Source organism: Sceloporus occidentalis, unplaced genomic scaffold (genome assembly GCF_023333645.1).
Source record: "Sceloporus occidentalis isolate IW3139 unplaced genomic scaffold, rSceOcc1.0.p SCAF_148, whole genome shotgun sequence".
Classification (NCBI taxonomy): Eukaryota; Metazoa; Chordata; class Lepidosauria; order Squamata; family Phrynosomatidae; genus Sceloporus; species Sceloporus occidentalis.
The window spans coordinates 1,176,842-1,201,691 of record NW_028317128.1 but is presented as its reverse complement, the minus strand read 5'-3'; the positions used below and the strand labels follow the sequence as shown (position 1 = coordinate 1,201,691).

At 46.4% G+C, this 24,850-nt stretch overlaps 2 protein-coding genes across 2 annotated transcripts; one reads left to right on the top strand and one right to left on the bottom strand.

The window, feature by feature from the left end:
• Positions 1 to 7,123: 7,123 nt before the first annotated feature.
• Positions 7,124 to 9,785, bottom strand: LOC149280724 (protein FAM162A-like). Its single transcript, XM_089500133.1, has 5 exons — positions 9,761 to 9,785; positions 8,703 to 8,801; positions 8,210 to 8,315; positions 7,953 to 8,061; positions 7,124 to 7,222 (listed from the first exon to the last, which is right to left on the bottom strand). Exons 1-5 carry the CDS (start codon positions 9,783 to 9,785, stop codon positions 7,124 to 7,126), a joined length of 438 nt encoding a protein of 145 aa, XP_089356259.1.
• A 1,520-nt stretch (positions 9,786 to 11,305) lies between these two features.
• LOC149280723 (protein MIX23) lies at positions 11,306 to 14,253 on the top strand. The gene is made up of 5 exons (XM_089500132.1): positions 11,306 to 11,356; positions 12,676 to 12,801; positions 13,082 to 13,228; positions 13,751 to 13,810; positions 14,203 to 14,253. Exons 1-5 carry the CDS (start codon positions 11,306 to 11,308, stop codon positions 14,251 to 14,253), a joined length of 435 nt encoding a protein of 144 aa, XP_089356258.1.
• Positions 14,254 to 24,850: the final 10,597 nt, after the last annotated feature.

Here is a 24,850-nt window from a genome sequence, read left to right as displayed (position 1 = left end):
CCCGCACCACTACAGTTTGGCGTTACTGATGTGCTTTTTACATATCTCCATCTCCCGATCGACTCGAATATATACTTAAAAGGACGCGGAAACCCCCCCTTTGCACAAGCGAAGCATCTTCAGCGAACACAGAGACAAAGAACCGAACGGACTTACCGCACACGAGACGATACTGACGGGCGCCATCGCGGTCCCCGGGGGCCGCTACAATTCAAAGGAGACTCGCTTTGGGACGCGTACTGGTCATTTCAAACGCACTGCTGTAAAAAAACAAAAAGAACCCCCCCCCCCCATCTGCGAAGCCCCCAGCAGAACGATCGGAGCGGGAGAAGCGTGCACTCGCTCCTTGCTGTGAACGTGCAAGGCATCCGGCACTAATATTCAGCAAAAAAATTGTGAAATCAAGAAACAAAACATAAAAAATATGTTAATAAGCTAACTTCTGCACCCAAAGCCTTCAGTGGGGGGAAAAAACTTTTGGCAACATTTTGACCGTCTCAATTCAAAAGAAGGTTTAACCACCAAGATGGTCTGCGGACTGCCTTTTTTTTTTTTTTTATTTCAAGATTTTATTTTTTTTAATTGTTTTTTTTTTGTGTCTCTCTGCCCGTCGACCCCATAAGACTGTGGACCGCTGCTGTTCAATTGTTACCCCCACCCCCGGAGACACATGACGGACATTGGATTACTGATGAGGACTTTTCTAGTGACTATTTAAATGTAAAAAAAAAAGAAAGAAAAAGACCAAAAAAAAACAAAACAAGAAAAACACAACACTCCCCCCGCCCGTCCCTTCCCCCGCCCCAAGGCAACCTCCCTAAAATGTGATCAGACTTCATCTTGCTTTGTGGGAACCCCGACGGTCCCTCTGGCTCTGATACGGTCCCCACCGGCAAAGTCTTCTCCATCCATCTGGTTTACAAACAAAGCCCAGCCTAGCTTAGATTATATAGAAATATATATATTTTTGGGTTTAAAAATGATCGCTTTAGTTCTTAATGTAGACATTATGTGTGTCCTTATTCCCAGGATTTGGGTGATAAAGAGCGGTGGCTCCAGCGTGGCCCTTCTACCGGATCATGTGCTGTTAGCCACACTAACGAAGAAAACACTGGTTTTAACCGTATGTATATATATTTAGGTTTTCCCGCCAATGCCGTTTTTTGATAATGGTCCTCTTTAAATCTGTAACGACCTTCGTCTGCAACGTATAAGCCGACGTTCCCTAGCGAGACCCCCATCCTATATACCCAGGGGCTTCTCTCCTCGTATGATGATAAAGAACACGTTACTCGCCCTCATGAGAGAGAGTCTCGGTATCTCTACGCCGGCGTTTGGGTGGGAGAGAGAATCTCGCGTCCCCCGTAGGCTCCTCGCTATACGCAAGTATAACACGCGTTCCAAGAGCCGCCATTTTTTTTTTAATGGCCACAATCCAAATTATAACCCAACGATGAGGTTCGTTCATTCTGTTCCGGAACGTTGTGCTTCCGTCAGACAGATATAATCTCCCCTGTAGTTGGCGACGGTGATCCATAGCCGGCCGTAAGGGCCACGTATGCTAAACGCATAGCTCAAGCCCCGCGCAGGTTGTGGTCGGGTATCCAGTAGCCTCGGCACGGCTCGAGGAACGGCTACCCCATGAAGGGTTGGACCCGGCTGACAGACCTCGTGTTATGCGCAGTAGCCATCCCAACCAACACAGTTGCCCTTTTAGTTATTTAAATACCCGCCCGATAGCCCAACCCTGGGTTAAGCTGTTAGGTAGACCCTGGAAGCCAAGCAAGCAAACCAGATGATAAAAAATGTACATTAACCCCCCTCCCCCGTCCCAGACCCCAATCCGCAGCTTTAAAACTCAGCCTTTTTCCCTTTTTTTTCCTTTTATTTTTGTGTTATAGCAATAAAGCACTATGTGCAGGCCATACATTAACCCCGCTGTGACTATAAAAGATTGTGAGGTTTTTTTTTTTTGCTCAGATCGTGTTTAATTCAGAATTTCCCAAACCCTGCCAAGGAATTATTATTTTTCATTTCTTTTTTCTGGTGCCAGAGACGTCGCCGGTGTCTCGGAGGCGATACGTTAATCCTTCCGCGCCATTGGCTTTTTATTTTTTATTTTTTTTCCTGCTACACTTGAGAATCGGACGGTATCAGGAGCCAAAAAAACACGTAAAATACTAAAAAAAAAATGCCAAGAGCATTAGAACGGGCCGCGGAAACCCTACAGATCCAGCTTCTCCTGAGCCCTGAACTCTGCACTACGGGGAGGACTAAGGAATACTCTTTTCTTTGACTGCACTTTTAAGCTCTTTCGGACTGCGCCCGCTTCCTGCCAGCGGGAACGCCGATGATTTAGGTTTGTTTTTACGTATGGGACAGATGTTCTTTTTTCGGACATAAAAACCTTCCAAAGTTACTGCTAAAACCTGTAATCTGTGGTACATACCTCTTGCACAAATGCATAAAGCAGATGCTAAAAACCCGGAAATTACTTTATTTTAGTGACTTTAACCCTCTGTCTGCCGGCCATACAGGTAACGAGCGTACAAACTGGGGGGGGGGGGCAAGGTCCTGACTTATCCCATCAGGCTCTTTAAGGCTATATATCGGAATCTTTTCAGGTAAAAAATAATAATATACAGAATATGTTAATAAGGGAGTTTTTGTTTTAGTTGTTGACCCTTTGGTTGCTGGTTTTGGCCCCTAGGAGCAATGGTTAATTGGGCCACCGACTGTAGAGCAACGGCAGACAACCTTAAACTGCCCTGCTGCCTTTCCCAGAATCCTCTGCAGTCGGCTTGCTGAGGGTGATCAGAGTTTTAAGTCGGGGAGAGGGGCAGCCGGTATTTGGTACTTGGGTTTGGAGTCACCAAGTAAGCAACGGACAGAGTCCTTTAACCCCGCGAGAGAGAAAGCATCTGCAGTGACTGCGAGACGTTGTGGGGGGCGTAGAGGCTGTCGCTTCACGCCGTGTTTAAGGAGTTAATGTAACAGAATAATTGTCGTGTTAAAGAATCTCGTGGATCACGGAGTTCATTAAGGAATCGTAAGGCAACAAAACCAACTGCATCTGAAACCCACCGGTTTTAACTCCATCGATGTTTTCCGCTTCGAGTAAAAAGCTGTCAAGTATGGAGTGTTTATGTGTTGTCACAGTGTGTATGGAGTTAGTGTGTGTTTATGTGTTGTCACAGTGTGTATTGAGTTAGTGTGTGTTTATGTGTTGTCACAGTGTGTATGGAGTTAGTGTGTGTTGTTTGTTGCCATAGTGTGTATGGAGTTGGTGTGTGTTACTGTGTGTTGTCACAGTGTGTATGGAGTTAGTGTGTGTGGCTGTGTGTTGTCACAGTGTGTATGGAGTTAGTGTGTGTTTCTGTGTTGTCACAGTGTGTATGGAGTTGTGTGTTACTGTGCGTTGTCACAGTGTGTATGGCGTTAGTGTGTGTTGCTGTGTGTTGTCAGAGTGTATGGATTTAGTGTGTTTCTGTGTGTTGTCACATTGTGAATGGAGTTGTGTGTTACTGTGTGTTGTCATAGAGTGTATGGAGTTAGTGTGTGTTGCTGTGTTTTGTCACAGTGTGTATGGAGTTAGTGTGTGTTTCTGTGTTGTCACAGTGTGTATGGAGTTGTGTGTTACTGTGTGTTGTCACAGTGTGTATGGAGTTAGTGTGTGTTGCTGTGTTTTGTCACAGTGTGTATGGAGTTAGTGTGTGTTTCTGTGTTGTCACAGTGTGTATGGAGTTGTGTGTTACTGTGCGTTGTCACAGTGTGTATGGCGTTAGTGTGTGTTGCTGTGTGTTGTCAGAGTGTATGGATTTAGTGTGTTTCTGTGTGTTGTCACATTGTGAATGGAGTTGTGTGTTACTGTGTGTTGTCATAGAGTGTATGGAGTTAGTGTGTGTTGCTGTGTTTTGTCACAGTGTGTATGGAGTTAGTGTGTGTTTCTGTGTTGTCACAGTGTGAATGGAGTTGTGTGTTACTGTGTGTTGTCATAGAGTGTATGGAGTTAGTGTGTGTTTCTGTGTGTTGTCACAGTGTGTATGGAGTTAGCGTGTGTTGCTGTGTGTTGTCACATTGTGAATGGAGTTGTGTGTTTCTGTGTGTTGTCACAGTGTGCATGGAGTTAGTGTGTGTTTCTATGTGTTGTCACAGTGTGAATGGCGTTGTTGTGTGTTACTGTGTGTTGTCACAGTGTGTATGGAGTTAGTGTGTGTTGCTGTGTGTTGTCATAGTGTGAATGGAGTTGTGTTTCTGTGTGTTGTCACAGTGTGTATGGAGTTAGTGTGTGTTGCCATAGTGTGAATGGAGTTGTGTGTTTCTGTGTGTTGTCACAGTGTGTATGGAGTTGGTGTGTGTTACTGTGTGTTGTCACAGTGTGTATGGTGTTAGTATGAGTGTTAGTACTTGGTGTCAGTATATGTGTGAAAGTGTGTACTGTTAGTGTGTTGTTGGATTGAGTGAGTGTGTGTTACTGTACGGTGTCAGAATACACGTAAAACACACTCCAGCCAACACCATACACTAACATACATACAATACACACCTTAACAAATATGCTGACACACAGTAACACCAAATTCATGTGTACATGAACTTATGCACACGCTGACACCGTAAAAGTACATGCGCAGGAAGGGGAATTATGGGTAAACAACAGTGCAGACTTTAAGGTACTTTTGGTCATGAGAGAGTTAAGCAACTGCCTTTCTCTACAGAGCGGAGGACATGTATGTGAAGGACATGGAATGCATGCGTGTCGTGGAAGAAACGTCCGCTTTAAGAAAGCTTTGATGACCTCTGGACTGCCCAGAGTGCCCGTTGCTGGTGGCTTCGCTCCGGAGCACTTCGTTTGATCTCCCTTGGCGTGTTAAATCTATCACACTCACACGCGTGGCGATGCTGTAACACGGGGGTCCCTGGGCTTATCACAGGGGCTTCCACACTCTGACCCCTATTGCCTGCTCGTGCATGATGGGAGTTGAGGTGTTTTTTTCTGAGTTGACAGCTTCGGTGCGCGGGGAAGACGCCGGTGCCGGATCATTAATACCATCTGGAACAAATTACTTTAAATGAGCCTCCATCATGCGTGACGTAGACCCGGGTTCTAGAGCGGCGTGTGGATCGTTCCTATATGGAGCCTTAAAAGTAATTTTTTTAAAAGCACTGAATATTTCCATGTTTGGGACGAGGCTCAGCAAGGAGTCCAGAATCGGGTATTCTGCCGAATTCCAGCGAATAAAAATCCGTTCCAGCGACGTCTCTCTGATTATTCCAACGTCCGACCGCGAGTACAGAGCGGGAGCGCGGGGACTTCCTACCCGCTTACGTGGAATGTGATGTTTTAAGGGGGGGTTATTTAATGTACAAAACATACAAGAAGGAAAGCATAAAAATACAGATTTTGGGGCCCTGTTGACAAACATATTTACAGCAAAGGAGACGGCGCACACTGCGTAGATACAGACAGCGGATCGGGACCCCTCTCATCCCCTGCACACAGCACACGCCATAACCCAGAAGCCTCTCCCTCATTCCCTGCACACAACACAGTCAGCCAACCCCCCTCTCACCCTACACACACACACACACACACACACACACCAACCCAGAAGCCCCTTCCTCACCCCCAGAACACAACAAAATCCAGCACAGCATTGGTGGAAATACTGTCATGCTGGGTGGGGCATACAGCAAAGATCCAATCATAACACACTTTGTTTTAAGCCCCACCCAGCACGAAGAACATTTCCCACCCATACATTGCTTTTTTATGTTTAGAAATTCTCTTTTCTTGTGATCATTGAGCCGGGCTTTCCATGTAAAGCTGCTGTTCCGCTTAGCATCGGGAACCTCATCCCTACGCCTGCCAAACGTCCAAAACCCTCCCAGAAATAATTCACTACGTAAAATTTGCATGGATTTAGAACTTTTGTATAGAATGCTTAGTTGTCATGTGACACAAACGCAGGCATTGATAGGCTGTTGGCTTAGAGAAACGTCTTGAAGTTTCCATGTTTTGCGATTAAAACTTAAGAGGAAATAATAAAATAACGGGTCTGCATAACATACCGACGAGAACGATTAATGAACTTAAACTATTGAGGATTCTAAAGAGTCCTCGGTGACCGGACCCCTAAGAGCCCCCCGCAGCCAGGTTTACATTTAAATTCTCACTTGTGCAGCACAATCATTTTAACTTAAATTTTCCAAAACTAAACATCTCTGGACGGTCAAACTTTTTTTTTCTTCTTCTAAGATAACAAAGTCTTCATTCATAAAAAAACAAGCCTCGTGCAAAGTGTGCAAAATGTGGAGAAATCACCATAGAGACAGCCGGAACGTCTGGTTACCACAGCAACAACGTATCAGTTACCTGCCTTTTGTGTCACATGACAACCTAAGCATTGCTTGGAAAGACCGAGAGCGGGGCCAGTAATGGGAGTTTCTATTGCTAGATTTTGTTACACCTGTTTAATCTAGCGGAGCAGAGGGAACAGCACCTTTAACATAGGTGTCAGCGGCGATACCTACCGGAAGGGAACGCCCGATCGCGTGATCAGGCGTTCTTTGAATGACAATGTACCGGGGCTCGTGGCAAGCAGCCTGATCTCCCGTGTAGCGGCAGGGAGACGTACCTGTAACAGGCTTCTGGCCACATGTTTTAAGGACGGATAGGTACATGCTAAGGGGACTGAATGGGTTAAGGATGCCCATGAGGTACAAACTTGTTCTCTTTTCGCAAGCTGTGCCATCCATTTTCCAGGACACATTCATGCTGTTTAATCAAGAAAAGCCCCAAGGAAAGAGTAGGAGGCAGCGGGGCTTTTAGAGAGCCCCCCCAACGCTTTTATTACACTTAAATAGTAACTTGTACCCTTTACAGATAACAAATTTAACCCTTATCAGCCTCAACGAAAGGTTATAGACCTTATTCTATAGCCAGTTGGGCTTACGCTGTCCACGAGGAGGCAAGTTCTAAATTAAAGCCCCTTGGAGGGGGAAAGTGTAGTTGAGAAGAAGCCGCCTTGAGTGTGAGGCCGGTGTAATATATAACAAATCCAAAATTCTACAGTTTGGGGGGTGGTTGCGGTGGCGGACGCGCTCGGGTGGGTTTTGTGCCTCATTCTTTTTTAGAAGTTTCTTCCTTTAGAGCCTCATCTCTGATCCTGGCTTTCTTCTCCAAGTTGAAATTGGCGAGGGATTCGTGCCTTCCAGCCGCCTGGGAGAGAGGGGGGAAAAACCCCAAAACATTAAAAAAATAAACACACAACACACTTAGCGGGACCCTATTTATTTCACAAGCATCCAAGACACAACGGCAAAGCGCCCTTCAATGTATTAAAGACACAACAAGGACATTTATATCCACGGCAGCGTAAAGGATCAGGGTCTTTCTTGGCAGCTTAAGAGGGACTGGCCACACTTAAAAAGGACACTTGGGAAGTATGCGTGTAACCCCCGTCTAGTCGCCCCTTTTTTTTTGTCCGATGTAAAGACTCAAACCTTAATCAGTCATCGGCCTATTTTTTTTTTTTGTTGCTTTCAAGTCGTACGAGAAATCCCCAGATACAGGAAACGAATAACTCCTTAAATACGCTTCACATAACTACCGGAGCGAATAACACAAGGATTACCCCCCTCGGCACGTAAAGAGTTAACGCAACAAGGAAATATCCGTTTATATCGCTTGTCCAAAACGCTAAGAAGAAAATATGTAAGAAACGGTATTAATGAGCCCCCTGTGGAGCAGGGTCAGAAGGGGTCACTCCCTGGAGAGCACGGCCAAACACGCAGAGCTAAGAATACCCCGGGGTGACCTTGGATGCCCTCTGAGTATCCAGCTTACACTTACCATCTGAGCGGGGGAGGGAAGATGTTGGGGTTCAGTGTTACAGAGCAGTTAGCGGGGGGGCGGTGTTGGGGTATTTGGATTTGTGTAAAACACTCACCGCCTTTCCGGAGACGACCATCATGATGCAGCCGAATATCGTCATCGCCATCATAAGAACAGCGAACTTCACCCGCACCCGGCTCTTCGCTGCGTCCACCATCTCGTAACTACAAACAAACAAACAAACAAACAAACAACACGTTAGTTACTCGGGGCAAACAGAACAGCCGGAGTCTTCAGTTCCCGGGGAGACCGCGCAGGAGACTCAAGTTTTGTTTTTTTTTTTAGCTTGAGCCCCCGGTCCCCGTTACTCACGAAATGAGATCCGGAATATCCTCCACTTTCTTGAAGCGCCCCCCCCACACCAGGATCTTCTTCTCAAAGCCGGTGGGTTTGTGTCCGGGGACCTTGAAGGACGCGCCTAAAGCGGGCGAGAGACACAGCGGCTTCAGAGGGGCGAGAAAAGATCCTCTTTCCCGTCAGGTAGCGAACCCCCCAGTCATATACCCCCCACCCAGCACTGTACACTGTTATATAACCCCCCACTCCCAGCGCTGTATAGAGTAATATACCCCCCCAGCACTGTATACAGTAATATAACCCCCCAGCGCTGTATACAGTAATATAACCCCCCCAGCACTGTATACAATAATATAACCCCCCCAGCACTGTATACAGTAATATAACCCCCCCCCCAGCACTGTATACAGTAATTACTGGGAGATGAAAGCGTGGCTGTCCATGAAGATGTATCTGCCCCCCTGGTCCCAGGCAGCTCCTGTGGTAGTTACCCCGATGCCCCACTCACCCGCCTCCTTTGGCTTGGGCTCCTCGGGATTGTTGCTCAGCCATCGCCTGGCGCTCAGCAGCTTCGGGAAGGAAGCGTCTCCCAGCGGAACGGATCTCTCTGCAAAGAGAACAGAATCCGTTAAAAGCACTATTTAGGCGCTCGGCACTCCAAGCTGGCGGCTGAGGATGATTGGAGCCCTGCGATAGTGGGCAGCGCGCTGGGGGTGCGATGAAAAGTAACTTTCACTGGAATTCCACGCGTTTCGTTACAGAGTAACCCGACAGCCACCTCCGTTACAGCTCCAGTATTTCACAATGAATTTAAAGTGACAACAATATAATTTATACAGGTTAAGACAGACTGGGGCAGAAGGCGGCCCTGCGCCTGGGAGCTTACAATCTACCCCAACTGGGGTACTGGTTGCCCCACCCCCAGGGGCGGGCTGGGCCGGGGGGCAATTGCCCCCCAGGCCGCCCGAAATCTAATCTAAACGGCCGCTGGGTGCCGATGCCGGCGCTACTATAATACTTTCTTTTACTTACTATGGCAAGCCGATCCGGCCGGCAGCATCAGCACCCAGCGGCCGTGTGCGATGGCCGCCTAGTGATGGGAGCAATGCCAGCATGAGGGTTGAAAGCCTCCTCGCACGGAGCTTTCACCCCTCACGCGGCTCCCATCATCACTAGGCGGCCAATCCAATCTAAACGGCCGATGCGTGCTGCTGATGCCGCCGGCCGGCGCTACTTTAAGTTTTTTTTTTTTTTTTAAAGAAAAAAAGTATTAAAGAAGCTCCGCCCCCTCGCACTCAGACTGCTGGAGCACCGGATGTCAGTACGTAGAAAACGGCAGTCTGCAGCTACCAGGGAACGGAGGTCTCCACGAAGAAGTGGGAGATGTACAAGGTTATTAACCCAATCTATATTTGTACAAATTATATATTATTTTATTGTATTCGTTAAAAAAAAAAACGGTAGTGTCACCTCAGTCCCCAATCAGCCCCTCCCAGTGTCACCTCCGTCCCCAATCAGCCCCTCCCAGTGTCACCTCCGTCCCCAATCAGCCCCTCCCAGTGTCACCTCCGTCCCCAATCAGCCCCTCCATGTCATTACTGCCCCTCCCACTGTCACCTCTGTCCCCATTCAGCCCCTCCCACTGTCACCATTCAGCCCCTCCCACTGTCACCATTCAGCCCCTCCCACTGTCACCTCTGTCCCCATTCAGCCCCTCCCACTGTCACCTCTGTCCCCATTCAGCCCCTCCCACTGTCACCTCTGTCCCCATTCAGCCCCTCCCACTGTCACCTCTGTCCCCATTCAGCTCCCCAGTGTCAGCTCTGTCCCCAATCAGCTCTTCCAGGGAATAATATTTGGGAGTTTATGGGCCCACCTGATCCTGGTAGGACACTCATATTAGCCTTAAAAACACTTTCCCTGCTGCTGTGTGCTATACGTCCCATAATCCTCAGCCAGTATCATGGGGGGCATTTACCTGGCTGAGCATCAGGGGGACGTTAGGTTTTGCGTTTTTTTTACCATCCTTTGTTGCTATTAAATTTACTTTTGTTAACCCACATTTCAATCATATTTGTATTTTTATAATCGATATGCGTTAGAAAATCAGGAAAAGATGGGCTGATTCGGTGGCACAATGGGCCACTTGACTTGACTTGCCCCCCAGGCCTTAGGCTGCCGGCCCTCCCCTGCCCACCCCCCATGGCTAATACTCTAGGCCATGATGGGTAAGATTGCAAGCTCTTGGGACTATCCTAGCACTGAGTGCGGCTCTACACCCAACGTCACGGGCCCCTGGCCATCCTGACGCTACCGCTCCTCTAGTCACGTGTCCACCTACCAGCCAATAATCGCAGCCCGCTCCTTCTCAGCCCCGCAGCCCACATCCTCAGCCGGCGATGCGAGCTCAATGTCACCGCGCACGCCTTACGTCAGCAAGAGTACTCCACCTACAGGACAGGCAGCCAATGGGAATGTGCGTGCGCGGGTCACGTAGTTACAGCCAATAAAGCAGCTTGCATGCGTGATTCGGGTCCCGAGCACGAGGCGTGGCACGCAGGTTGCGTTCCACTTGTAGCTGAAAGGACAAATAAAAGGGAACATTTTGCAGGGCTGTCCTCCACAGTGCCTGATTGGCTGAATGGTGTTTCATTCTACGCCACGATTTCGGGTGCTTTTATTCATATTACGTCCTGCTTTGTAAACCTGACGTAACAGTGACATATATGCCTCTATTCCCACCGCGGTGTATCACTGAATATGGCAAAAAGTAAAATCCTTCACTCCCTACTCAGGAAGTAAATTAACTGCTGCGCAGCGTCAGCATCCTCTGAGGGAACCCCTTAACAAGGGCTCTTGGTTTCTATGGTGATTGCTCCATAGTTAGCACTTTGCCTCCTACCGTTTCTTTTTAAATATGACCCATATTACTTCCGTGGAGACGGGCCTGCGGGCATCAGCTGAAAATGTCCTGGAGGGCCGGCCGGCTAATCGGGGTACATTACAGAATACAGAGCTGCGAGCCCTGCTGCTTCCCTGTCAGGCAGCCGCCTGGACACCTCAGTTGGAGGATCAGCTGCTGGGAGCGCGGGGTCCTCCGGCTTTCCCAATATGGCGGCGCCCAGCGAAGTCGTGAGCTGCGAGGATTTTGCGGAGTTTCAGGTTGGAGAGGGGTGATTCTGCCTGTAATGCCCGCCAGGGAGTGGGCGCTGGGCGGGATGGCAGTCCGGCCCGCGGGTTTTGGGGGCTGAGGGGGTTAAGGCGGCTGTAAAGCTGGGTGAAGCCGAGCGGTCATTGGGACGACCCTTGGTGGCAGCTCAGTGACCCGGAGTTCATGTCGCGCTCCTGCCCGTCACACTGCACCTTCTCCGGTAACCAATAAATAGCATCCCCCGGCAGTGTTCCCGGTAGTAACCGATCACTTTTATAATAATACTTATAATATATATATGTTTAATATCTTATATATTCTCTCTCATATATATATATATATATATATATATGTGTGTGTGTGTGTATATAAATGTATATATATCTATATAAATAGGCATAGTGTGACTCGCCTCTTATTGCCACTGTTGCCTCAGAGCTTTTAACCTCTACGCGTTCCCTCTGAGTGTTGAAATGGTTAATATGTGTATTAACTGTAAGACGCTGTACTCTTTCTGTGTTTAGGTCATGAGCCCCTAATAAACTGAGGTACTGCTTTAATTGTGTTGGCTTAATTGCTTGTCCTTTTAAAGGGATCTCCCCAGCCACAACGCATCGCCTCCCCGTAGAGTTAATAAGGCGCCCTATCCTATAACGGGCTAATATAAGTAATTAAAAGAATACTTCGCCTCTCAAGGTGACTGCCCCGGCCCGGGCCATTGCTTTCAGCGTGTCTGATTAATGTTTCTGAAAACCGTTAATAAGGGATAAAATGTGTCCGAAGAAAAATATACATTATATCCATGCGGGGTGTCGGTAAATGCGCTGCACCCTGCACCTTCTGCTAATCTTGCGATATACAAATTTTTCTTCTTTAGAACAATGGTTCTAACATGGGGGATGGGGGGGCGGTAGTAGAAATAAGAACGGTTCTTCAGTTTTCTTTTTTTCTAAGTTTCATCTGTTATGTAACATGACATAACATAGTTGTTGTGATTATTACTTTATTTTCCAAATAACTTGCATTTTGTGTGTTTATGACTATAACCCGGAGTGGGAGGTATATAACATAATATACCGTATATATACATTCTATTTTACAAACGCCTGGCCGGTGAGCAGATGGCCCCTGTGCGTACCGGGGATGCTTATAAAACGTGGGAGAAATGGTCCGTGTGTACGCATCTCCAGTAAGCTTCCCGAGGGCAATAATGTGAATATACCCCTAATACCCCCTCTTTGGTTTAGTAATTTAGATTTTTCCATATCTGCAAAACTAAGTTAGTTTTTGTAATATTTTTTTTTTAACATTCTCCTTGGTTACCGTTTAGGAAATACTCCGAGTAATGAGGACCATCGACGACAGGATTGTACATGAGCTGAACACGACTATTCCCACCGTCTCCTTCGCAGGCAAAATTGACGCGGGCCAAACATGCAAGCAGCTGTATGAATCTGTAAGTGCGAAGCGCCTGATTTGGGTCGTCGGGTCGGAACTGCCAGGCTTTGGTTTTTGCTGTAAGAAAGGAGCGTCTCACCAGGAGGCTTCCAGGGTTTATTGAATGAATGGAAACCTTTGTGTGAATAGCATGGCCGCTATAGGTAGGATGCTTTTTGGGTTGAATGTGATTAAAATGTGAATTTTGGGTTTAGTTTGTGGCTGTTCTGCTAGAAATTGCATTGTATGTTCTGTATCCCAAATGCCAAGAGTAACCTGGATCTTTTTTACTTGTGCAGCTGCAGAATGCTCACCTCAGCCGGGACAAGGCCATCAAAAGCTGCATAGCTCAGACCTCCGTCACTGTGAATAAGCTCCAGGGGGACCGAAAAAAAGATTCTGATAATCTAGCGATAGTTAAACAGCTCAGGAAAGAGCAATCGAAGGTGAGACAGCCGTTTGTACGGGAAACGTGACCTATAGGATAACATGCGAGACCCCAAATATTATCTAAAGTTACAACAAGAGGCCAGAATCTAACGCTAGAGGGTCAGAGGCTGTGTGGAAGCGACTGTTATATCCCATGTTTAACACACCTGCCTCCATGTGCTGCATGTCCCACTGACTGTTTTTTTTTTTTAGTAGTAGAATTTCTTTGGAGAATAGATCTGAAAACCCCCAACAAGAGAATCTGTAAGGGTAAATTAAGAGATTGAGGCACCCCTGGACAGGCCCTGCTCCCTGCAACATTGGGGGTCTGCGGAGTTCTGGGGTGATCCAATCTTTGTTGCTCTTACGTACTTATTCCCTCTTTCAGGGTAAAATGTTTTTGTTCTGAAGCACTTAAAATAAGAAAAATGAATTTTAAATAATAGCACGTTTTAGAAATAATTAAATAAGTAATCGCGGTAGAACCTGAAATGAAAAGTTTTTAGCTGCCCCGACTCACTTTGCCCTTTCTATCCTAGTTAAAATTCTTGCAGTCCGAGCTGAACGTGGAAGAGGTTGTGAACGACAGAAGCTGGAAGGTAAAAACATTTTTATTGCGAATATTCTTGTTCATTATTGAGAAACCGTTATTTTTCCCCCATTCCGCTAATTCTTGTTCCGAGATCCGTACAGAGCACTGGTTGGTCTCGATCCGAGACGTAGCTTGTTTACCGGTGGTTGGGAGTTGTAGGCCGTCCTGTTTTGCAACACGTGGAAAATGGGGAGGAAAATGTCAATTTTTTCTTTTTTTTTTTTCTTTTCAGAAAAATGCTTTTATATGGACTATTTGTGTGGAAAAAATAAAATAAAATGAAAAACACATTATATTGAAAAAGTAAAAATGCTTTAAGGCGATTGGTCTGTTTAAAGCCACAGTACGAGCTTTTATTGTGCGTTAAGGCTGGTCCTTTTTTTTTCCCGTCTTTCCTAGGTATTTAACGAGCGTTGCCGGCTGCACTATAAACCCCCGAAGAGCCTATAATCCAAGGTAATAGATAATTACAAGGTTGACGGACAATTCAGGCAGGAGGACGCGCAGGTTCTGGAGTTCCAGCCGGATGTCAAAGTCCAGATTTTCACTGATTGCGTGCAGCCGAAAAACAGCAGATCCAACAAACTGATATGAAACGTGTTTGATTTGCGAAACCAACTTGCCGTTTTTGTATGAAATCCTGGAACGTGTTTTATAACCGTTAAATATCATTTTCAGAGGTCGACTCTTAGTTCATGATCACCACAGAAAATGACAATTTGCCCCCAAAATTTAAAAACTAGAATTAATATAGTTTAGAATAGAAAAAAAGAAAAAAAACCCTCTTTCGGGGGACATTGCCCCAGTTCATCATCCTTCACGCATGGATCTGTCCCCAGAACAAAGAGCAAAAGAACGAATATTAATGGTTTGTAGAAGATTATGCAGTTTTGAATATTTAAAAAAAAAAAAAAAAACATACAAAAATACATCACATGACCTCGTATGAAACGAATAGCATGTATCTTGTTTTCTGATCACGATAGAGGTTGTTCTATGTGGATCTCACTCTGTCTGTATATTCAGCCCTCCGCCTTCATTTACTGCATGGCTTTAAAAATAAATAAAAAAATACCGTATTGGCTCGAATATAAGCCGCACTTTTTTCCCCCACTTTAAGTCTTTAAAGTGGGGGTGCGGCCTATATTCGGGGTCTAGCACCCGACGCCCGGGACATGCAGCCCCGGGCGCCGGGCAGGCAGCGGGGTTAGGATACAGATCCCCCGCAGCGGTGCAGGGGACCCGCATCCTACTCTCCGATACGCTCAGACAGCCTCCCCTGCCAGCACTTTCCACGGGGGGGGGTGCCGGCACGGGGGGTTGTTTACCTGCATCGCCGCACGATGCGTTTTACCTCTGCCCCCAGACTTACCGGAGCAGACTCCCGGGTGTCTTGCGGGGCCGGCGGGGGACACCTACGTAATACGCGTATACGACTTCCGGTGCCTGCACATCCGCTGAGTCCCGGCACCGGAAGTTGTATACGCGTATTGCGTAGATGTCCCCCGCCGGCCTAGAAAGACAACGGGGAGTCTGCTCTGGTAAGTCGGGGGGGGGGCAGAGTGGCAGCATATCTCGGGGGGGTGGGGACAGTGGCAGCATATCTCATGGGGGGGAGGGGAGTGGCAGCATATCTCATGGGGGGGAAGGGAGTGGCAGCATGTTTTTTTGGTGCTTTTTTAAAGAAAAAAACTTTAAAAAAAGCACCAAACTTTTAGGGTGCGGCCTATATACGGGGGCGGCCTATATCCGAGCCAATACGGTATTTTTTATTTTTTTTTAATGGTTTCTTAATTCCTAAACGGTTTCTCACAAGCACTGCTTTGTTTTACAAGCTGTGGTGTACAAAACATCATTTCTATCCAGCGGACACCCTTGGATAGCATAAGAGTACCTGGGAACGTTTGGGCTCGTGGGACGCAGTCACTGGGCATTCCTGCTGACCTAGTGGAACCCCTCCCTCATTTAAGGGGGAGATGAGTGGCTCGTGTCAGATCCCCGGTCCAGTAACCAGGAGGATTCGGGGTGAGAACCAGAGAAGTGGCTCTTCTCCTGGAGTCTCTGGGCAAAGCCCGTGATTCCCAGGCTTGGCTATAAGGCAGGGGTTGCCAAACCGCGGCTCGCGAGCTGCATGTGGATCAATGCAATGAGCGGCGCAACATATCTTTATGCCGGCTCACTCAGACCTCCTGTGAGTGCGGCTGTGCACTCACCCACTCAGAGTCTCTCTACCTTCTCTGCCAACTGCTTCGGTGTCCGTCTCCTCTCCCGCAGCTCTGCTTCTTCTCTTGCCTCTCGTTGTTCTTTAGCCTTCGTCCACTTCCCCGTCCTTCTGGAGCGCTTCCTCAAAAGGGCGGAGCCTCTGTGCACACCCTCTCCCACGATTGGAGGATTGAGGGAGTAACTGCCCGTGCGGTGCATGCCATGGCTCCACCCTAATTGGGGGAAATACTCGCAAGAAGCCAGAATATTGCGGATGGATTGTGTGAATGAGTGAAAAAAAGCAACAAAATGCAAAGAAAAATTCAGTGCTCCCTGATTCTTTTTTTTTTTTGAGGGGGGTTTTTCCTTGTTTTCCGAACTCCGTACAAAATAACAAAATTGGCAACTTTTGTCAAAATTCGTACGAATCTGAATGGGCAAGTCTAAGTAAAAAACATGCGCCACTAACAATATTCTTCTGTAAGAGACCTCAAATACCAGTAAACAGCCCCAGAAAATATTTGGCTGCTATTTGTGTCCTTTGTGAATATTGGAACTAATAAATATTAATAGTTTGTATTATTTATTCATATATGTGGTTCATAAACTTTATAAACTGCGTAGAAATGAAATCACGCGCGGGTATTTCTTAATAGTTCATTTTTGTAACAAAATGTGAGTGTTTCGCGGCTCTTAAACACCTGAAGTCAAGCAAGTCTGGCCGCCCCTGCTGCAGGGTAAAGGAGTTAAATAAATAGGCGAATAACGCCCCGGGCTTTTTTGTTTGTAGTTCGGGATCGCGTTACGCACCGTAGACAGCAGCGTCTGCAAATATGGCGAGACAGACGTCATTCTTCTACTGGCGCCATTCTGGCCAAGCTTCCCCATAACCCCTGCTATCCAGCGCTCTGCACAACTGAGTGCCTTGGTCTCATTGACCAGGTCCTGAAACCCTCCAATTATTTATTGGAGCCAAATGTAAAGCCCACTCACCTTATTCTAATGCTTTTTGTTCATACTTTTTACTATTGCAACATGATTGCAACATGATTTAAGGTAATTAGCAAGGATTTCGACACATAGCACACAAATTATAACCGACAAGCAGAAACAGGCATAATGACGGAGAAAAATGCCAATAACATATCTGCTTTTAGAAAATTCACCCCCCACTCCCAATAGGCTTCTGCGCCACCCCCAACGGTATTTCTCTACCTAACACCTCGAGTCCCACGTTCCGCCATGTCTATTATAGACTAAAGGGGAAGTCACATGGAAAATAATGGAGTATAGCCCTCATATACGGTATTAACCCCCCAGCGCTGTATACAGTAATATAAGCCCCCAGCGCTGTATACAGTAATATAACCCCCAGCGCTGTATACAGTAATATAACCCCCCAGCGCTGTATACAGTAATATAACCCCCCAGCGCTGTATACAGTAATATAACCCCCAGCGCTGTATACAGTAATATACCCCCCAGCGCTGTATACAGTAATATAACCCCCCAGCGCTGTATACAGTAATATAACCCCCAGCGCTGTATACAGTAATATACCCCCAGCCCTGTATACAGTAATATAACCCCCCAGCGCTGTATACAGTAATATAACCCCCCAGCGCTGTATACAGTAATATAAGCCCCCAGCGCTGTATACAATAATATAAGCCCCAGCGCTGTATACAGTAATATAACCCCCAGCGCTGTATACAGTAATATAACCCCCAGCGCCGTATACAGTAATATAACTCCCCAGCGCTGTATACAGTAATATAATCCCCCAGCGCTGTATACAGTAATATAACTCCCCAGCACTGTATACAGTAATATAATCCCCCAGCGCTGTATACAGTAATATAACCCCCAGCGCTGTATACAGTAATATAACCCCCCAGCGCTGTATACAGTAATATAACCCCCAGTGCTGTATACAGTAATATAACCCCCAGCGCTGTATACAGTAATATAACCCCCAGCGCTGTATACAGTAATATAACCCCCAGCGCTGTATACAGTAATATAAGCCCCCAGCACTGTATACAGTAATATGACCCCCCGGCGCTGTATACAGTAATATAACCCCCAGCGCTGTATACAGTAATATAACCCCAATGAACCCTGTTCTGTAGACTTCAATTAGTCAATGCTGGTCGATTAAGACTGAGCCATTCTATCGTTCCCCACAGGCAGTATGATAAGGAGTCGGGGGGTTTAGTAGATCGGGGATCAGATAACAGAGCGAGAATCATACAAACGGTTAATACACGGCTTCCTGGGCACATTGTTACTCCCTTTAACACCCACTAGATAGCGGGTTCTGGTTGAACGGTTTCCATCACCAAACCTGCTGCAGGATTTGTTAAAAATTGTAAACGTACGATAAATTCCCAATAAAGCTCGGCTTTGCCTTTATTCACCCGGGATCCACTCGCCTGCAGGGTTTTTTTCTCTCGTGTGTATAAATCGGCGACCGTCAATCTGTAAGATCATGAATTGCTGGAAACGCTATTTTCTGCCAGTTTGGATTCATCCCAGGTTTAGCAAACCGACCTACCCTTCTACAAGTCCGGACGGCCCCCAGGAGCCCCGAAGCAAATGTACACCCAAAATATAGCATGATTATGATTCTTAACCCTTAAAAGCCTCAGGCTTGGACAAACTGGTAATTCAAACCAAGCGTCACCGAGACCTGTTCATGAAAATTAATGGCACCCACATTAACAACTGAATCTGGTATCCGACGGGATAGTTGATCTTGCGAGCGATGGAAATACACGATTTCCTCCTGCATCAAACGATTGTAAGCTCACAAGATCAGGGCCCACATGCCCTGCTTCATGACTTGGATTCTTCCGTTATTACAGTATCTTTTGCTCAATAAAAGGGTTAAAATATGGCACATGGGACACGTTTGGGGTCTCATGATTTAATTAAACCATTTTCATTGCAGTTGAATATAAAAAAAAAAACTAGTATTTCTAGGTTTAAAGCAGAGGTAAGACTTCAGTACGGCATAAAAACTGAATAGGCTACAGGTTAAAGGAGGGATTTTGCCGCGACGAGCTCAGAAATGGACAATCTCTTCCTCCCTGGATTTGTCGAGCTGACAGGAATGGACGGTCGGCCCCTGCTGCGCATGAGGAAGGGCTCGATAGATGCGCACGTGTGCATAATTATCACCACCAATGTGGACCTGAGCAAATAAGAAAAAGAAAAAACTAAATATATTTTTAGGTTATTAAGTAAATACCCAGTGTTACTAGTGACCCTTTAGGGTGGTCAGGATAGGGTTAATGACCCCTTCCAAAGCTGCAGATGCTCCGGTCACTATTTTTCGCTAGGGATTATGCCTTTGTCTCCATGATAACCGCACCACTTATTGCTCTGCACTACAGCTGCTATTTATTAACCCTTCAGAGCATCAACGAGGAAGAAAAAGCAAAGCCTCTAAACATTTGGGGGACACAGCAGTAAACATTTGGGGGCCACGGCTCTGTGGTTTCGAGGCAAGCACAGCTACCTTAACAAAGTAATTTGTTCCAGCAACAACTTGGGTCTTGTACTCGACGGCTTCGAAGGTGCTGAAGTTCGCGCCACATTTCGCCTCCGCTTGCACCTTTACCTGGAATACAGAAGAGATTGTCAGCATCGCTGCGTAAGCCAACGGACCCTCCAAAGTTACCCTAATAACATCAGGACACGCAGCCCAAAAACAAAGTAACCACGAGGTTATTACCCCCTCTCCGCCACAAAGCAGGCAGGAGGGCAGAACCCGCACATCGGCCCAAGTGTGGCTACAGAAAGCCGGTGTCCCCCAAAGCTCACTGGGCACAGCGCGGGGAATTGGAGAAGAGTAACCCAAGTTTGGTTACGGGATCGTTTCACTCCCAGCTCGCCGTCACCCCCTGGAGATCGTCTGCCTTGAGTCGCTCAGTCTTTAATTTTAAACGGAAGCTTCCGGGGGGAAAAAAAAAAATAAAAAAATTTGCTTTTTCGGGTTTATTCTGTAATGTGGGTTTGTCTACCAGATGCGTCGGGGCACGAGACGCGTCGGAGCAAACCCAGTGTGAGTAACGACTCGCAGGAGGTGACTCACTCCCCATGTGACACCGGCCTGGGAACCAGCTTACTAAAAGAATAAAATAAAGGTGCGGTTCCACTAGAGTGCTGAATCTAACCCTCGAGACGCAACATTCCTGAATACGAACCCACCCAAGACACAATTCACTTCACCCGTTTATTTTCAGGACTTAGCTGTCATGTGACACTGGGACAGCCACCGATAGGCTGTTGCAATATAATAATAAAAAACAACAACAACAAAAAACAACTTATTGGAGTGATTTAATTCTAAAGGAAAGAATAAAATGACGGCTCTGCTAAAGTTTATCCGTTTCATGCAGAGTTAGATTTTCAGAATGGAAAGGGGGTCGGACAGCCCCGGGTAATACCCCCTTTACCCTGCAGATAAGAGCCCGGGGTTTTTATTACAAGGTGGTTCGGTCCTGGGTCCTGCAGATGGTTATTTTCAACTAGACCGATAAGTCAGGAGTCCCCCCGGAGCTTTAAACTACCGCGGGCTAGTGCTGAAGTCGCCCCAGCTTGTCACCAGTATTGCCCCAGCAGTAATGCTGACTCCCCCCCCACTCACCGAGTCACAGAGCTCCTGGATCTCAGGTGTGGCGGGCTTGGCAGCCCCGAGTCCTCCGACCATAGGCATTTCGACAGCAACTCTACTACAATAACAGCGCCCAGCGGACTGTCAGGTGACTGCACGCCACGGCCATAAATAAACATGGAACATACCATCCCACCACGGCGGGAGGGGAGCACGAGCTCCAAAACAACAAACAGCAAAGGAGGGGGAAACAATACCCCGCCCAGCACCCGAAGGAAACTAATTAAGTGCGTTTAATATAAATCCATGCGGGGTTATAAGCCACACGGGGTGCTGCTTAATGATGTAGACGGGATACACGCCCCTTACATTGGGTTGAGCGGGTTTCGGAAGATGTTAGTCACGGGAAGCACCGCAGAGCTTGTTGCCATGGCAGCGGTGGAACGCGGAAGAGAGGACAGCCGTGCCGCTTCTCTATTATGGGAAAGAACAGCTGGAAAGTGATGGGTTTACTACCCCAGTCTTATGAGTGACTGGGCAGATTCTCAGGGTTTTTACCCCAGTCTTATGGGTGAATGGGCAAATTCTCAGGGTTTTTACCCCAGTCTTATGGGTGAATGGGCAGATTCTGGGGGGTTTTACCTCAGTCTTATAGGGGTCTCAGGATGAATGGTGAGATTTTACCTCAGTTTTGTGGTTTGTGGACAGATTTTCAGTTTTTACTTTAATTTTGGGATCTGCAGACAGATTTTCACTGTTTTTACCTCACTTTTGTGGTTTGTGGTCAGATTTTCAGTGTTTTTACCTCAGTTTTGCAAACTCCTCCATTCTGCTCTGATATAAAGTGTACCTTTTCCCTCTTAAAATGATTAAGCAAACCTTACATATATGAAAATAAAATTAAGTTTGTAAGTCATTCCCTTAAGAGACTGAGAGAAACCCCCTGCTATATTAAAAATTATTTAAAAAAAGAAATCTAATGAATGAATCCCAATTCCAAACAGGAATTCCAAAAGAACAAAAAACAATATAAAGAAATGTCAGAAACTATATTGACAAATACAAAAACTTATTTGCTCGATTATAAGTCAAGGTTTTTTCAGAGCAAATGCGCTGAAAAATATCTCTCGTCTTATATTCGAGGTCATCTTTTAATCGGACCTCAAAGTGTCAGGGTGGGGGTTAAGAGTGGCATATTGGTTTTCGGGGGGGCAGAGTGGCAAATAAAAGGAAATAAAATCAAAAATTTCAATCATAGTTTTTATTATAATAGTTTTACATGTGAATTAATATTTACTAGTAAAACTTTTTTTCTATAGGGTAGTCTTATATTCAGGCTTTTTCTTTTTTTCTTAAATTAATATTCAAATTTGGGGGGGGGGGGGTTTGTCTTATTATCGAGCAGATACTATAATCCTTGACCGTGATCCCAGGTATGTGATTTGCTGAATGAAGCACTTTACCGGCAGCCAAGCTGCAGCTAGCCAGAGCAAGGTCTCCATGCCGACGGTGCTCAGCCGATGGCCGCCTCCTGCACCGTTTTGTCGGTTCTCTGGCTGTACTGCCAGAGTTTCTGTGAAGTGGGGGGTCAGGCAGCACGGCACTAGATTTAAAAACCTTAGAGTTTTAGTGGTCTTTGGATTGCTTCCTGGTGATTTTTTTTTATCCTGAAGCTGCGTATGACTCCTGGCCTGTTTTTTTTATACTTTGCTGTCCTGCTCTGCGTGCCGTACCTGGCTGCCCTTACTACCTGCTCTGTGTACCAACCTTGGCTACGTCTGACGACCCACTTAGTTTCCTGAACCTGGCATCGATTGACTACCTGTTCTATGTACCTGACCTGGCATCCTGGGCCTACCTGTCCTGAACATGCACCTGTGGATCACCAATAAACAGGTATCCTGCCCTCCGGCAAGTGCTTGGCTGTCTACCTTCAGTTCCTGTAGTGTTTGCCTCTACCCGAGCCTCCACACTATTGGGATCATCGAAGTCCCTGGTCCCTTCAGTAGGTTAATTAGGGTGAATGACTCCTGCGGTGTGTGCTCCTGGATTCTGCCGTTGTGACACTCTTCTCACACAATATATATAATGTCTTTTAACAAAAAAAACCCACAATCACTTCCTTAAGAGTCATAAAAATTTGATGAATCCCACCGGAAATGATAATCTGACAGAACGTGATTCTCGTGTTATGAGATACCAAGTGTACCAAGACATTTTGGAGGATGCTCGGCTTCTGCTTTGTGGGAACTGTTTAGGGAAGACCCTTTCTCTATTCCAGCATGACTGAGCCCCGGAGCACAAAGCAAGGTCCATAAAGACATGGTTGCATGAGTTTGGGGTGGAAGAACTTGACCAGCCGCACAGAGCCCCGACCTCAACTCCATCAAACACCTTTGGGATGAACCGGAACGGGGATTGCGAGCCGGGCGTCTCGTCCGACATCAGCACCTGACCTCACAAATGCTCTAGTGGATAAACGGGTAAAAATTCCCACAGAAACTCCCCAAAATCCCGTGGAAATACTTCCCAGAAGAGCGGAAGCCGTTAAAGCGGTAAACGGGGGGGGACCGACTTCATATTAATGTCTATGTATTTAGAATGTGATGTCATCAAAGCCCCTATTGGTGTAATGGTCAGGTGTCCCAATACTTTTGGCTATATAGTGTATCTTTGCAGACGACAATAATAAAAAAAAAAAAACAATCAACAAAAGCAAGTCTCTCACCACGCAAATACACATTTTTTTTATTTTGTTTTTCTTTTAGAAATAATATTTAAAATAATTCAGTTTCATGTTTTCTTTATCCTTATAAGCATTGTCATTGTGGAGAGGTAGCCGGTACCATACGTTGGCAGTCACAGAAAATCCAGCTTGAAGTTCTGTCCCTTTGTTCCTCTCCCGATATATATGGAAAAATTCAGTAATTATTCTGCAGCGGGGTCCACATGAGCTCCAGGACATCTCAGACTTGATAATGATAGAATGATAAAACTGGAACATTCCAAGCCAATATTTGAAGGGAAAGTCTTGCCGAGGAAGAATATCTGGCTTTGGGTATTAAAAGGTAACATACAGAAGTGTTCTGCAATATATGTTTTATTTTCTACATAAAATATATTTATCTGTAATATTATCAGCAACCAACGTTCTAAAACCAGTTGAAAAACCACTGACAATGTAACCCACCAGGGGCTTTTATGATATAACTAGCGTTTTATATCTAACAAGTAATTAGCATGCAGGGAAAACCAAAATTCAATGCTAGTGGATGAGCGATATACCACGGGAGCTTACACACAGAGGGGTGACTGCTTTACAGACAAAGTAACTCTTACACAGCGAGGGGATTTAAACATGCATGGGATAGGCATATGGCTCCTAGATATAGAGAGGGTGATGGATTAGTGGAACAACCTCCCAGCAGAAGTGGTAGAGGCTAATGCAGTGAGGGAATGTAAACATGCATGAATCTAAGATGAGACCAACGACTGCTTAAGGCTTGAGTGGTTTAGTGATATTATTTCAATGTGTAACCAAAGTCTGTTACAGTCTGCGGCAGAACCAGCATGGTCTGAATTCCTGTCCTCAAGTCAGTGCTGAATGAAGACCCTTAGGGCTCCTAGTCGTACTTCGCCCTCGCACCTATCCCACTTATAGTGTGAGGTCGCATATCATGACCCCATTGATCTTTCGCCTCCCAGCTCCAGTAGCATGCACTGGCGGGTTATCCATTAGCGCAACCAGAGCCCCTTCACCATGCCTAGTGAACCTAGATAACCATCATCCCCTGACGTTTCTCCCTTACCCTCACCCTTATAAAGACTGCCCGGACCAATCAACAACAACCAGCAACATAGCCGTAGATAAGCAATAACTTAACGGAGAGAAATAATCATGTAGAATCTGAGAACCAGAGGTTCAGATGGCTGCTCCCATGGTCTTACCTGGGAACTCTCCGGATTTGGCCCAGAGAACTCTGGGAGAAGCAGAATCCCCCGGGTCTTGTTAGCGGGGTCTTGACAGGCTCCGCTCCCCGCCCATTTCCCCTTTAAATGGGGGTGTTTCCTGCGATGTCAGCGGGAACGCCTCCTGATATTGGCAGGAACGCCCCCGTGGGCATTCCTGGCCGCGTCCCGCAAGGGTAGGCTCTGGGTGGCCGGAGCCCAGAAGTTCCCAGGTATGTCCTGGGTATAATGGGTATATATTACTTATTTTAATCT

Bases quoted from the DNA above. Each gene is read 5' to 3' on its own strand.
- LOC149280723 (XM_089500132.1), top strand. From the start codon at position 11,306: ATGGCGGCGCCCAGCGAAGTCGTGAGCTGCGAGGATTTTGCGGAGTTT. The intron at 12,802-13,081 runs GTAAGTGCGAAG...TTACTTGTGCAG, and splicing joins GCAAGCAGCTGTATGAATCT to CTGCAGAATGCTCACCTCAG. The intron at 13,811-14,202 runs GTAAAAACATTT...CGTCTTTCCTAG, and splicing joins TGAACGACAGAAGCTGGAAG to GTATTTAACGAGCGTTGCCG.
- LOC149280724 (XM_089500133.1), bottom strand. From the start codon at position 9,785: ATGGAGGGGCTGATTGGGGACGGAG. The intron at 8,316-8,702 runs GTGAGTGGGGCA...CGCCCGCTTTAG, and splicing joins GCCCAAGCCAAAGGAGGCGG to GCGCGTCCTTCAAGGTCCCC. The intron at 7,223-7,952 runs GTGAGTGTTTTA...CCTCTCTCCCAG, and splicing joins TGGTCGTCTCCGGAAAGGCG to GCGGCTGGAAGGCACGAATC.